Raw genomic sequence first — 15,085 nt, 5'->3', positions numbered from 1 at the left:
AGAAGCTGTGGTGATCCCATCAAAATCAAGTAAATGAGTATTACTGAAATATAAGTCCTTAGATGCTTTGCTCTTCTGGGTCATGGCATATATGGAATTCTGCACTTCTTTCACAGCTGCAGCACTGGATATATTTGGTTTCTTCTCTGATACAATACAGACACTGAAATTTGTGTTACAGGAATAGATACTTTAGGCACTTTGTTAGTCTAAGCTAGTTTGAAATTATTTGCTATTAAAACACCAATTATGAACCAGCTGAATTTAGCAAATTGTTCATGTGCTAAATTCTATATAAAAGAACCCAATCTATGACTATATACATAAATGGCATTAAGTGCTCACAAATGTATAGTTTACAACTAGTCAAGAATGCTCAACACCCTGGGGAATTTATTGTAAGCACTCAGGTGTTTACTTTGTACTTGAGCTGTATGAACCTGTTGTTGAAAATATGTTTCACAGAAAGAAGAATTTTTACAACAAAATTGAAAAAATGCAGTAGTAAAAATTAAGATTTAAAATGCAATTTAATTAAAAGCAGGATGAACATTTAAAAAAATCTGTAATGCATTATATGTGCATTATCTAATTGCTAATTAACCAACTTACAAACACAGAATTGCTTCTTTTCCCTGTGCATGTATGGTTTGTGTCTAAACAAGTATTAGTCTAGACTGCATGAGAATCTCTTTTTTAGTTAGTTGTAGCAGTAGGAATATTTAGTTATGCCTGGAATTTACTAGATTTCTCCAGCTGTGAGCCAAATGCATTTTTCTGACCAGTATAAACTGACTCTGATGTGGGAGACATTGTACTGTATAAACTTTGCTCTTTGGAACAGAGTTTATTAGTTGTGCATGATTCTTGACTCAGGCAGAAGGGAACTCACCCTTTTAGGCCTGTCTGGGGGGCTTTATGCCATGCTGTCCAGTACTCTGGGGCTTGGGCAGAGTTACTGTCTTAAGCACAGCTGAAGTTAGGGAAGCTTTGGTTCATTTTCTTGTTAGTGTGCAGGAGACAGATAATTGTCCTACTAAACTTTGGCTGAGTCTGTAAAGAGCAAAAGAAGTGCTTCTGAATATGTTTGTCACTGAGCCAATTTATTCAGTGTCAACCATTATCCAGACTATACCATCCTCCCTTAGTCAGCTAATGGGTAATTGATAACAGTGCATTCTCTTGATTCACATGGCCACAATGATATGGCCCTGAATCAGCAGGGTATTTTAAAACATGCTTAACTTTAAATGCAGACGGGTTTCACAGGAGTAAGTAGAACTACTTAGGTGCCTAAAATTAAGTACATACTTAATTACCTTGATAAATGACAGCAGCAAACTTCTATTATGGCTAATCTGGTATTATAATATATTAATCTTAATTTCCATTCCAATAAGTTTGGTACAGGTAATAACATATTTTTCATCATCTTACAGCATTATCCTGGGCTTTTATAAAGCCAAGAATTTCATGTTAGTACCAAGCAAAAAAAGGTAACTTTGTTGTCTCCATATTTTAGAACATAATGAAGCAATTATCCATTCTTATCCACTCAGAATGCTAAGGAAAAAAAAAAAGGCAGAAATTTACTTTGTAATTTTATTGTGCATATACAAAACATTTTACGCAGTTTGCACATATAGAAAATTTGCCTTGATGTTTTCCAGATGTCATTAAGAAATTATAACTGCACTTGGTTACTTAAAAATTACAAGAGAGCAGCGGCTATAAGAGGCTTAAACTGCACTTTACCACTAGTATCGCTTTACCTACTACTATTAGTAGCCTAAATATCCTCTATGTATCATGCACATAAAAGACGAATACTTCAAGACCTAGCAGATTAGTATTAGCTCATATTCTTCTCTTCTGTCTGCTAATGCTGTGTGTGATAAAGCCCATGAAACAGAACAAAGACTTGTTCAACAAATCTCCATGGATTTCTCCATGTGTGTTCAGTGAGAATAAGCCCCAGATGGGGAGTGTGGGACCTCGGGTCCAGGCAGCACAGAACAGTAGGGCTGAGCCCACTGGCGTCCCAAGGCACTTGCTCTGAAGCTGAAATAGCAAAGGCTTAAACTGTCCTGCCATCTAGTGGGATCCTGAGCCTGCCAGATAGGCTGTGCAAGGCAGGGGAGGGAGACAAGTTTAAGAGACCTCAAACCCAGCTGCAGACTGGGCTGGTGAGAGGCAGAATGTCTCTAGCTGATCCAACACGTTCACTGCAGGAGTTTTGCTGCGGGTCCAGAACCTTGGTGCCTCTCTATACAGAAATTCGTGTGATTGCAAAAATGAGGCATCTTGTGTTTCAACACATAAACTCTTTGTAAAACAGGTGTCTGAGTCTGGTTTGCAGCCTACCTTGCTTTAGGTGCCCACTCTGCGACTTGGGCTTGGGTGCAAGTCCCACCACAGATGACTGTTTTGATCTTTTTTTAAGGATAATTGTGTTTCATTTTCTCAATCTGAAGTTGTTCTACTTTGGCTAGTAATTAACAATGATTACTGAGAGCTCTTCCTCTACTGTCTTGGCTTATTTCCCTCTTCAGCTCAGTGGGGACCATCCCGATGGATGAAAGCAATAGGAAGCCTGAAGACTATCACTTCATCTTGGCATGTGCCATATCCCAATGCCAGATCTCTGCATTTTAGTGCAAGACGTACCTTTGATGGACGCTGTTGTGGGGTTTTTATGTTGCAGTTTGTGTGGTGTTTGTTTCTTTGTTGTAGTGGCAGGGGTTGCCTCTGTGCTGTGGACTTTTCTGTGTTAAACATATTTACAATAATTGCTTGCAATGTAAGGGCCCTGATGTGAGGATTTGTACAATCCCTAGCAGTGCTTTAGTCCTGGGGCTCTGCTGTGCAAGGATTGATGGTGTAAATCCAGTGCTTATCACACAATGTATGGAAAAGCAAATCTGTGAGAGAATGGCTTGACCCAGCTGTGTAGGACTTACTGTGCTTTTATTTCCAGACCCCTCGGGCACGTTTGTCAATGACACATCAGCAGTGTAAACATAAAAAGAAGGAGCATGTGAACTGCTGCCAATGCCCAGCAGTATTCCAGAAACAGTTACCCAGTAACAAACCCAGTTTCCTAAGGGTGCAGGAGCATTCCCTAGGGATGGGCTCCTCAGCATCTTCGGCACCTCCCACACGGCGGGCACGAGATGGCGCCCGAGCCCGCGCCAGCCACACAGCCGGGCCCTCGCCTTCCTCACCGCCTCGCCCTGTCCCCGTCCCTGCCCCGGCTCCCGGCTCCCGGCTCCCGGCTCCCCGGGCACGGCGGAGCTCGGGTCTCCTTCGGGATGATGGCTGCCGTGAGGAAGAGCGGGGCCGCGGCAGCGCCGCGGGACGGAGCACGGCGCTCCCCCCGCTCCCCGCTCCTGGCGGCAGAGGGCGCCCTTGGCCTCGGCTCCGGCGGCTCGGCCCCCTCACACGGGCCCTGGGCTCCCGCCGCTCCCCAAGCAGGGCCAGGCTGTCCCGTTCCTTCCTTCCCTCTTGATCTGTGGTCTTACTCCGTTCAAAGCTTACATCCATCTACGCCTTTCCTGTCTTCAGTGCTCACCCCTTGCCTCACTCACACCTGAAGCTCAACATCCACCGTTAGCGCTTTCAACACTCAATACAAGAAACTAATCTCTTTAATTACCTCCGTATTTGCTCAAATAAGATGGTAGGAGGATAACTCATTGCTGTTCCTCTCCGCAAGTACTGGGTAAATTTTACTTTATCAGACAGATTCATGAGAGACCCATGAGCCAGGGCCAGAATAGCCCTTGTCTCTAACATGGAGAGAGGGAAAGCTAAGGAAAACAAATAACATGTCATTATGCAAATAGAAGTGCTGTTGCAATCTAATAAAAGTGCTGAAATAAGTTTCTTCCAGGCATCTTCTTTCAGACAGCCTTTGAACTCTGCTGCTTTTTTTTTCTTTTTTTTTTTTTTTTTTTTTAACATTGGCTGTTGTGACTCGAAACTTCTAGGTAAATTTATGAAGGATGAAATGAAATGCTGGAATGTTTAGAAGGAGTATATTTAAGGGAGGGAAGACAAAGGGCAGTGAGGTAGAGTTAAAGGCAGGACAGTTGCACCACGCTTCCTCTCCACAGCCCTTCTTTTATCAGAACATCTGAGCCAGTCATGGTGTGAAGAAGTCAGCCTGGTCCTGCACCCTCCACTGGCTCTGGACTCTGGATGTTTTGAGCTCTAGGTACAAGGCTGATCAGTCATTCAAGAAAGTTTCAAAGGTCTAGAGGAAGATGCTATTAGAAGCCTTGTTTAAATATTACAAGATTAGTTAATGATTTTGACCATAGAGGGTCTGGTTTATGTTTACTCTTGCCACACTGAGAGGGAAACCTTTCATAACATGTACACATGAATGTATGGAATTGAAGGAATAGTGGCAATATCTATACCTTCCCACTGGCACTTAGTGCACTACAGTTCACAAAGTGAGTCCCATGATTATCCAGGCAGGGACTGTATGTCTGCTTTCCTTTCTGTGTATATCTGCATGTTTTCCCCATAACAGACTCGATTTGGCAAAGTACGAACCCACACTTAGCAAGTGGGATGTGTTTTTAAGTTTCCTGGTATAGACTTCTCTATTGTGACCATCTCATGTGATTTCTTGCATAATCCAGGATATAGAACTTCTCTGAATTACTTCCTGCATCATGTCCAAAAACTGTAGTTGTTAGCATAGTTTACAATTTGCAGGATTGAAAAGTCTTGTAAAGCAGTTTGAAAGTGGGCCAAAGGTTTAAATCTCCTCTCCTCAGCTAATATGCATTTCATTTTTAATATAGATTTCTGTGGGTTTAACCTTCAGTGGTTGGAGTGGCTTTTGTGTTCCAGACTGAAGAGACCATTGTTTCTCTGGGATTGTCTCCCAACATTCAGTATGACCAGAATTTTCCCCAAGTTTGTCTTGGTACTAGTCCTTATTTAAAGCTAGTTATGAGCTATAATAACCCTGCAATCTTCAAGTTGCTCTAAAATTTTGTGTTCCAGGAAGTCTGTGTATTTGGACTCATGAAAACTCAGAAATGAGTCAGTGCTTGGTCACAAACCAATATGCAAAGCAGAGATATGGTTGCACTCTTGAATGAATCAAGTTAGGTATGTAATTCTAGCTAGGTCACCCAGCATGAGGTTTCATTTCAAATGCCTGATCTATGCCAGGCATTTGTTCATCCATGACAATGATAACCTAATTAAATTATTTATCAAGACTGTGGAATTAATATGTTTCTCCAGTTGCACTAACACTGCTCTTTAGAACTTCTGAAGAAACAGCTTGTTCTGGGTGAGAGATTCAGATTTAGAGGGCACAAACCCAGAGGAGTGTGGCTCCAGCTGCATCTGGGAGATCATATGTGGCTCCAAAAGGCTGTGATTGTATCCTGCCAGTCCTTAGCTCTGTGGAACAGAGGAGCAGGTAGTTGATGAGCTGAGTTTTAACTTTGCATCTGTTTTACAGATTCAGTAGTTGTTTTCTTAAATTCTTTAGTTCTTGAAACTCTTGATTTTGCTTCTTGCCTAAATCTCAGCTGGTACTGAGAGTGATTTCAGTATATTGTAGAAAATGGAATGCTTTGGAATGGACAAACCCTGCAGATTGCATAGTTGTTTCTTGTTTTGCTGAAAGAATTTACCTTCAGACTGATTAGCTTGAGATTTGTTACACTGAATTCCAAATAGTCATGCTTATTGACAGCTCCCATAGTGTATTCTAGGGCTATAGAAAGAGAGAATGATATTTATGACGTATGACAAGTTAAACTTGTACCTTTAACACTGTAAAATTTATGCTGATGATGATAAAAATCATTCCCTCCTTTGCTATAATACAGAGTCCTTGGACCTTAATACAGAGGGTCATTCTGCTCTACTAAAATTTTCACTACTGTTCTGCCCTGAACAGCAAATCTACACGTCTCTCAGAATCAGCTGCAACAGGTCAAATTCAAGTCATCTAATCTCCTTAAACCTATGTGCTATTTTTCCATTCCTCCTAATAATAATTATTTTAATTTAGTATGTTCATAGTATTCACATGCCTTCTAAATTTCTCTGAGTCATTATTACCCCTGAAATAGTCAGGTGGTTTATTTATACAACTTTGTTTCTTTCTTCCTTACATATGCCCATGATGAAATTGTAAGGCTGGAAAGCTGATTTCTTGTATTGATTTTTTACAGTAATTAGACAGCTATTGTAAGTGACACACAATATCAGGCATTTTTGTTACAGTTTAAAGACTTTTATATAGTTTTTCTATTCTTAAATGTAAAAGGAAGCAAAGATAAATATTAAAATAACAAAGGCCTAATGGCACAAAATTAAATTAACTGCATCCTCAATAAATTGAACTGGGAGCTAGGAAGGTGTCTAGCTTTAATGCAGGTGAATTCTTTTAGGAGAATGTCTGCTTGAATCATCTAAATGTAAGTGACACAATAATATTAAACAAGAGATAACAACCTCCCAAATGCCTTTCAGAAGCAGAGAACACCCTGGAGATATTTCATAGCATTTGCTTACTTTAAATCATTGTCAACCAGCTGTCCTCACAGCTTAAACCATCCAAATATATGTCTAATAGTTCATAATGAGGTATTAGTGGGTATTTACGTTCCAGGACTCCCCTAATCTCATGTCACACCAATTTGTAACGTAAGAGAGAGTCTACAAGAATGAAATGCATGAGCACAGACAACTTCGTTTTCACCAATTAGCAACCAATACCAGAATTAGACCTTAACATGACTTGTGTCTAATGTTAGCCTGTCCTGGCATTATTCTGCATGAGCTTTACAGTGGCAGGAAACCTGCTGAACATGTTCCTAAATTTTGCCTAAGATATGTCATGCTCTTAGGAAGGATATGGCGTAAGCATGTCTTTCCTGCTCCTGCCTGCATTACCTTGCACCTCGCCTATCATCTGGTCCAAAGCTCCAGCAAAGCCCTTCCCATGGCATTTAATACAGCACAAAACTGGATTCATACAGATACTTTGTGCCTGGGGCCATTCTGTGACCACTTGCTTGTGCAGCTGCATAATTGGGTGTCTTTTCCATGAGGCATTTATCTCTTGCTGAATCTGGGATTTCTAATGAGCTATCCATTGATAAGAGTAAATAAACCTAGGTATTTTCTGTGACTCACCAACAGCACTGAGATGATTCATTTTTATTAGAGGGATCAGCAAATCTCTTAGACAACTAGAGGACATATGAAATAATTTTAGTTAAGAACATTTAACTGTCCTGTTTGATATAATGTTTTTCTGCAGCACCGAAAACGAAATCACACTCAGCCCTGAAACAACATCATCCCATCTGACACAATAGCGACTAAACTCTGTTCATTTCTTTATTACAGTGAGATCAAAGCTGAACAAAGATTCACAGCAGGGCTTCAAACAAGCTTAAAATTTGCTGAGAATACCCTAGCATGCTGTCCATAAGTAGAGGAAACTTCTTTCAGTTGCACATTATTTTCAGTTTCCTTAATTCAAAAGTAGCCCCCCTATATGTTTCATAATATTAAGCATTTAAAGAAATGCCTAAGTGAGCTAGGACTCTGAATCCTGTTGGCTTTCAATGGAATTCAATTCCTAAAAGGCCTCTGGATGCCTACATTTGCTTTTGTACCAGGGGAGTTAGGCCCTGGTATCACTGCTGCCCTTTGTTGCGCATATGGGTACAAGATGCTCTGCAGTTGCCAGAAATATTTGAATAATGCAATCATCACTACATTATCTGAAGGTCTTATAACTTAGTATCCCCTTAACATAGTATTCCTGGCTACTTTACTACAAAGATGGTGAAAAAACAGAGATTTAACTGAATTGGTGTAGCAAGAGGTGGTGCTCCCTTCCTCCCATACCCACCATATTCTTTTTTTTCTTTTTCCTGAAGAAGTTTTTTTTTTCCTTTCAAGTACAGAATGAAGGCTGAATGAAGCTGACAGCCTCATTCTCTGAATGTTTGAGGGCATGTGAAGCACAGATATAACAGGGGAAAAAATAGCCAAACGCAGGTTGTCTGTCCTGTATTTGAAGGCTGAAGGTTAGAGCAGTCTCACCAAATGGCCTTTGGAAGCAAAGATTACTCATTACACAAGGATATCTAGCTGCAGAATTTTCATCTTTTAAGCAGACCTTGTATAGGGAATGCAAATGTGCCAACTTACACTGCCCAGGTGGTGCAAAGGGTTTAGTGTAAAAGAGAATGAATCCCTGGCTGTTCAGAATCTCCAGAGATACTATTTGTCACAGGAGTACAGAGTCTGTTAAAATCATCCAAGTGCTGACAGCACAAAAGAAACTCCAAGCTGGTCTCTTGTGCAGCAACCTAAAATGCACACCAGGTCAGTATATCTTACACTGTGATCTCTGTTTCAGCCATAACAAAATATTTATGTCGATCAAGATGACTTGTACTGGTTTTTGATGTTAGCATAACTCTTGCATAAGGGTCCACAATCAAACACAGGGCATAAGATGCTATGGAAAACATTTTTAATTGTGGCTTATCACCCGACAAAGGAGTCAATAATGTAACATTTCCTATTGTTGATTTACCCTGGTCCCAAATTATTGCTAATGCAGACGGGGGGATCTCACCATCATAAAACACAATGTGAGGACTCTGGAAACCTATCCGTTTAGGAAGGAATGCGAACATTTTAACAGACCCTATCTTATATTTGAAGCACGGTTCAAAGTGTTAAAGAATTTTTCTTAAGAAATTCTTATGTGCTTCCTTCCCCTTAAGGGCGGGTCATCAGACTAAGTATGTGTCTTATTTAAATACATTGAGAAATCCTGGCAGAACAGAGCTGTCCCATCAGTGTAGGTATGACTGCTTAAATTATGAAGGATCCTGAAGAGGCTGCCTCCCAAAGGCCAGGCTGCAGCACTGTCTGGAAGAAGGTGCAAGGCAGAAATGTCCTTGAGGAGTCCAGCTACCAGGAGTGGCACTGAATAATTTTCAGGAGTTTTATATCACAAAGTCCATGAGGCTGGTTGTATACAGTAAGCAAAGACAGCACGAGCTCTCCCAGGTTCTGTGCACACATCTGCACCAGAATAATAAACAGGGGCTCCAGGGCTACTGCAAACAAAATCTATATGAACAGATAACTTTTTCTTGTCAGTACTGGGGGAGGAGGCACTGCCAGTTCATGAGGATATTGCTAAAAATTTATAATTTCACAGAATTATTTGGGTTGCAAGTGATCATCCAGTTCCAAGGCCCTGACCATGGTCAGGCACCATTCCACTAGTCCAGGCTGCTCAATGCCCCACCCAACCTGGCATGCTTAAATTAAAATCCCACCAGAAACATCATTTGCCCTACAACCATAGAATGTGTCATACTACAAGAGCCTGGAAGAAATACAAATGATGGTCAAAAACTAATTAAAAAATATTAGAAAAGTATTCTTAATTATTTGTATTTCGTATGGCTGAACTAGGTGGGAAATTGTTGAGGTTTTGTTCCTAATTCAGTAAATTATCTTTCGCTCAGTCCCTGAGTTTTGTTTCAAGAGCTGAAGTACTTGATTCACTATTCTGGAATCCATCCAAGCTATAGGTCAGGAAAAGCTGACATCATGGGATGTCCAACAGAGCCAGGCTGCTTTCTGAAAAGCACACAAGATGACCACCTAATGCCTTCAACAATTTTCAAAGAACAACTAGAAGGAAGACATTCTTTTTCTTGCAGAAAAGAAAAAGAGAAAAAAGTTTTAAGCTCTTTTCCTTTATCTTCATTCTTAATCTTCAAATGATGACAACTATGGAACCAAGACGCTGTTTTGAGCCAGGAACAGGAGTTCAGACAGTATATCTACAGATGCCATTGAGGGTAAAGGGATCTGCATTCGGCCAGCACCAAAACGGCCTTGAAAATCTTCATGGGAAAACTGTTGGAGCTGGTGTTCTGCAGTAGCATTACGATCCTGTGTTTTCACTCAGTAGCCTTTCACGCTGGGTGCCCTCTTCTCGTTTTGCCCGCGCGCTCCGTTAGCAGCGAGGCGGGCGGGCGGGGGTGTCCCCGGGGCGGCTCAGGCGAGGAGCGGAGCGGCAGGCGGAGGCAGCACCTCTACCCCTGCCTCCTCTACGTTCGGCCGAGAGCCCGGCCGGGCACCCCTCGCCCCTCCTCGGCGGCGGGAGCGCCCTCCCACGGCGGTCCGGGCATCTGCGCACCGGCCGTCGGGGGCGGACCGCGGCCACCCCCCGCCCCCGGCCCGCCGCCGGGCGCCGGCTTTAAATGCGGGGCGGCGCGGCGGCACCGGCGTTCCTGCTATCCCCTGTATCGTGCTCGGAACACGTAGCCGGCCGCCATGGTCGAGGCTTTCTGCGCCACCTGGAAGTTGGTAGACAGCCACAACTTCGACGAGTATATGAAGGCACTGGGTAGGTATAGCCGGGCGGCGGCGCCTTAGGAAATCTTGGAATTTTTCACCATCTGGGAAAAAGAAAATAAATATAAGACTCCCCGCCATTGCCAGAGGTGTAGGTGAGACATTGGCAGCAGTGGTGGTGATGGAGGGGGTGATTTTGGCGGCTGCGCTTCTCTTCATGGAGCGAATTCCATGCGAGTCATTCACCTGGGGAGCCGGGTGTGCTTGTGTGGGAGAGGCTCCGGGAAATGCCCCCGAGCTAAGGGAAGCGTGTGAAAGACGAGCACGTGCTGCCTGCGGATAAGTTTGAAACAACCAAGCGAAAAAGAAATCATTATGCTGGAGTGATAAGGAATTGAAACTCTGAGCAGCGGAAGCGATCGCGGGCGGAGTGCGGTGCTGCCGTGCCCGGCGGCGAGGGAGGGCGCGGAGCCACAACTGGGAGGACAGTAGCGATGGATACTCTCGGTACAAGGGCACGAGAGAAGCAGAAAGCAGCGTTTCACAGGGATAGCTTATAGCTGTAGAGTGGGGTGAAAGATCTCAGTACTTCCACATGTGGAAAAGAACAAAAAAAAAAAAGTAAAAAATCTCGAAGTTTGATGTATTTCTCTTTTTTCTTGACTGGTCTAGGAGTGGGGTTTGCAACACGGCAAGTGGGGAATGTGACTAAACCCACTGTGATTATCAGCAGTGAGGGGGACAAAGTAGTGATCAGAACCCAAAGCACTTTCAAAAACACAGAAATCAGCTTTAAACTCGGAGAGGAATTTGATGAAACTACTCCCGATGATAGAAACTGCAAAGTAAGTGAACTCCGGGGCTGCAGTCTCCTCTCCCTTTTGCTTCCCTCCCCCGCCCAGCAGGCTCTGCCATTGGTAGGGTCTAAAGAAAAAAAACTTCTGATGCTACTAGTAACTTCTGTAAACTCTGCTGTTAGTAGTTACAGCACCGCGAAGTACAGGAGAGGAAAAAAAAGACAAGATTTAGTCTTGCTTGCCCTGCCTGCTTACACCATGCCTTTTCTGAATGTATCACTTTGCCAGCTCCCGGTCTTCCAAAGTCAATTGATTGTATTAGTTGCCTGCTTTTCTCACAAGCTAAATATTATTTGGCCTAACTTTTCCCAGTCAAAATAGTCAGATGCCTCTTTCCTTGCACCTTTGGAGGCTTAACATCAAGTATTATTCCAAGCCCCATCTGAAGCAGGTTCTTATGAGACTGGGATTCAAAGAAAGCAACTTTTTCATCCTTTGACACAAACAAGAATTGTGGATTTCATGCTTAAAACTAGGATAATTCATAGCCTTGGCTTTAAAATGGCTGGGACTACTTTATCATTCTAGATCCACATCCATCTATTGAAGAGAATTCAATAGAACAGTGCATGCTGAATATGTGATCAGAATCCCGAGTACCCTAAATAAAGGCATGTCTTTGTGTTTCTTGGTATCTCACAGTCAGTTGTGACCCTGGATGGAGAGAAGCTAGTGCACGTACAGAAATGGGATGGCAAAGAGACAAACTTTGTCAGAGAAATAAAGGATGGCAAAATGGTGATGGTAAGTATAGAGCACACTTGAACATTCACATGCACTGCAAAAGCTCCCAACTTACCCTTATCTCAAGCTTTGTGAACAGTGTGACTTAGACACAAACCCTTAAACTAATTGGTGAGGAAAGCTAGCAGGGACTTTTAAAATATTTTAGTTTGGTTTGTGTCTTGTTTTACTGACAATTAAAAACTCGCTAGTGCCTTTAAGGAGACCAGCCTGTGGATTTCTAGACTATGTATGTTCTCTTTCTAGACTTTTGTGTAAATACCCAAGAAAAAAGTCCTGGTGAGCTTGTAATGATACAAAGTTCTTGATTATACAGGAAATGATCTGTTGCCAGTGGCAATTTAGACTTCTTTAAAAACTTGATTTATGTATGCACGCATAAAAAAAAAAAAAGTATTTACTTACACAGAACAAATTGTTTCCTGTGAAAATAAAATGACAATATTGCAGGAGCTAATAGCATTTTCATACTTAATAATAAAGGGTTTAGTGGATCATGACATCCCTCCTATCTTGTTAAAAATTATGATAAACAGCAATTGTGTGGAGAAAATTCTGAGTTTAAATTTACCTGCTTTTCCCAACTTTTTAGAAACAAGACCATGGGGTGAATGAATTTTATAAGCTATAGCTAATGTCCAGGAAAGCACTCTTCATGGCATAGTTATAGTTTTCAAAAATAAAATGTCTTCAATTATACGAATCCATTAGACTTGGTTGTTGGAGGAGACCAGTTATTTTGTTTCCTAATTACTTCGGAATGTATCTGTGTGGACAAGGACTTGCAAATAAGTACAAACTTTAAAGCATACTGAAATGCAACATGGCAAGTGTTTCGAGGGAAAACACATGCTTTGATTTTTTTGAAGCAGCTATTCACAAAGAAAAATTACAGAAAATCTTGTCCTTTGGAATTTGAATACGATTAGGTACCCTGTTCTACTTCAGGAAATACCTCCAGAATGCACACTGTAGTTGGTGTTCTGCACAACTGCAGTGACTAGAGTATTTGCTAGTTTTAGCTTCACGGGGTACAGATTGCATTTTTTAAGACAAGGTTCACCTAGAGTTGATATTTTTGCATAGTAGTATAGAGGCCTTGGAATTTTAGATTACACATCTTAGTGGGATAAGCTTTGGGAAAAGTGTTAAGCCTGTATTAAAACAATGCTATATTTGAAAAATTAAACAGTAAGTTAAATTTTTAACAGCTGCCTTGTAAATGTGCATTATGTGTTTCTTGGGTATGAAAGCAGCAAGGAGAAAGTATCATTTCTTACAGCAACTATAGCTAAGGCTTGGCTTCTTGTTCCTTTAAAATGCTGATAGTCTAGATCTATTTGTTCTTCTGTAGATTACATAATGTAAACCAACCTCGATCTAGCATGGACTTCATAATGTGTTAAACCATTACGGAAAATGGTTCAGCCTCTAACATGTCTGTCTTTTCCTTGGTCTTGCAGACTCTCACCTTTGGTGATGTGGTTGCTGTTCGCCACTATGAGAAAGCATAGAGTATACCTGACTTCTGTCCAGATGTTACTTCTGCTGGATGGATTAATGTCCTGTCCATGATTGATCGTAGCTAAAATGCACATTTCTGGCATGGAAGGTTAATAAAGATTTTTTTTTTTTCTTTGGGGGGAGGGGGGTGTTTTTTATAAAAAAAAAAGCTGTGCCATCAAATTGGCATGCTTGTGCTGTATAGTGAAACAGGTTAAACTTGGCATTAAATTTCTGAAACACTCGCCTTTCTTTTTTATTTTTTTTAAAGTAAATGAAAAATATTTGAATTGTTTTGGAATGCAGATAAAACGAATTAAAACATTTTTTAAACCTGTGCTCCTTTTGTATTTAATCAGCTAATATTTTGGTGTCCCGAGGGAGGTGTTCAAAGTTCCCTTTTCTGAGTTAAAGGCCAGAAAAGCACATGGTACACAATGATGCAGCAGCCTTCCTATGCACTGTAGAGTACTTGAGGAAATGAAAAATTAACTTTGGCTTTTTGCTGGAGAAATCTAAAGTTAACTGTGTTTATGTAGACAGAGAAGTGAGATGTTCATGTAAGTTTCAGCTCTTCACTGGGAACTTGTTACTAAGTGCAGATGATTGTCCAGAGCTTGTAGAGTTCTGGTTTTAATAGCTGAAGAGTTTTTAATTTGTTTTGATATGTTTGGGGTTTGTTTATTTTTATGCTAATATGCAAATATTGAAGACTTTCACAGGGTGGGAAGAAAGGGTCAACATGGAAACTCTCCTACATTAGTCTCCATAGGAATGGGAGGAAAATAGTACAGCAGGAACCTACTGCACTTCCCTCTCTCTTCCCTCTAAGTTTCATAGCTAAGATGTACAAGAGATAACAATTTGCACTGTGAGCAATTTAAAATAAAATGCTTCTTAAATAAGAAATTAAACCCTTATACTTGAACAATATATCCCTAAAAGACCAGAGTGGGAAAAACTGCCTTACGCTTAGGAAAATTGAAACAAATTTTTGGCAGCACGGAGATTGTTTGGAGCATCCATATTTTCTACACACTGGCTCAGAGAACGGGCGGGAGGCGTTGCTACCTACAGCCTTGTAAACAAAGGCAAAGCTGAGCTGTGGATTGAGCTGGTCATTGCTCTGTAAGTGGTGTGTGTGGCTGCAGCCAGAGGTGCAGGAGGGGCATCCTGCCCTGCTTCCCACGCTTCATCCTTCAGATCTGCTATGCGATATGGGAAGAGGCTTCTTGTATCCCTGGATATAGGATATGGGTAACTCATCAGAAAAAAAAGTTCACACATAACTAGCACTTACCCTACACAAATATAAAATTCAATGTTGTTAGCTCTATTTTTTCACAAAAACCAATTTGAGAGGAACGTTCAAGTCTGTTTTCTCTTGTGGGAAACACTATGTCTAGAAGACAGAGCCCTTAATTATAAACCTTTATCAATATATCTTATTTGTTAGACATTGATAGTTTTTAAAATCTGAGAGCTATCTTTTTTTAGTCAGAGAAATGATCCAGTGGTATGGGGTGCTCCATTCTCTGTGCTTTGGTCTGTTTCACTGGTATAGTGCAAGTTATTTTTAAGCAGCATCTTCTACC

At 41.3% G+C, this 15,085-nt stretch overlaps 1 protein-coding gene across 1 annotated transcript; it reads left to right on the top strand.

Annotated features, from left to right (window-relative positions):
- The first annotated feature begins 10,281 nt into the window (after window positions 1-10,281).
- On the top strand, window positions 10,282-13,828 carry FABP7 (fatty acid binding protein 7). Its single transcript, XM_014876732.2, has 4 exons — window positions 10,282-10,438; window positions 11,059-11,231; window positions 11,886-11,987; window positions 13,451-13,828. Exons 1-4 carry the CDS (start codon window positions 10,366-10,368, stop codon window positions 13,499-13,501), a joined length of 399 nt encoding a protein of 132 aa, XP_014732218.1. The 5' UTR covers window positions 10,282-10,365; the 3' UTR covers window positions 13,502-13,828.
- The last annotated feature ends 1,257 nt before the right edge of the window (window positions 13,829-15,085 follow it).

The sequence above is a fragment of the Sturnus vulgaris genome, chromosome 3 (assembly GCF_052056855.1).
Source record: "Sturnus vulgaris isolate bStuVul1 chromosome 3, bStuVul1.hap1, whole genome shotgun sequence".
Taxonomy (NCBI): Eukaryota; Metazoa; Chordata; class Aves; order Passeriformes; family Sturnidae; genus Sturnus; species Sturnus vulgaris.
The sequence above is the reverse complement of the archived record's forward strand: the minus strand, read 5'-3'. Positions and strand labels throughout refer to the sequence as shown.

Coding starts and splice junctions, on each gene's coding strand:
- FABP7 (XM_014876732.2), top strand. CDS start 10,366: ATGGTCGAGGCTTTCTGCGCCACCTGGAAGTTGGTAGACAGCCACAAC. Junction 10,439..11,058: donor CGAGTATATGAAGGCACTGG/GTAGGTATAGCC, acceptor TGACTGGTCTAG/GAGTGGGGTTTGCAACACGG. Junction 11,232..11,885: donor CCGATGATAGAAACTGCAAA/GTAAGTGAACTC, acceptor GGTATCTCACAG/TCAGTTGTGACCCTGGATGG.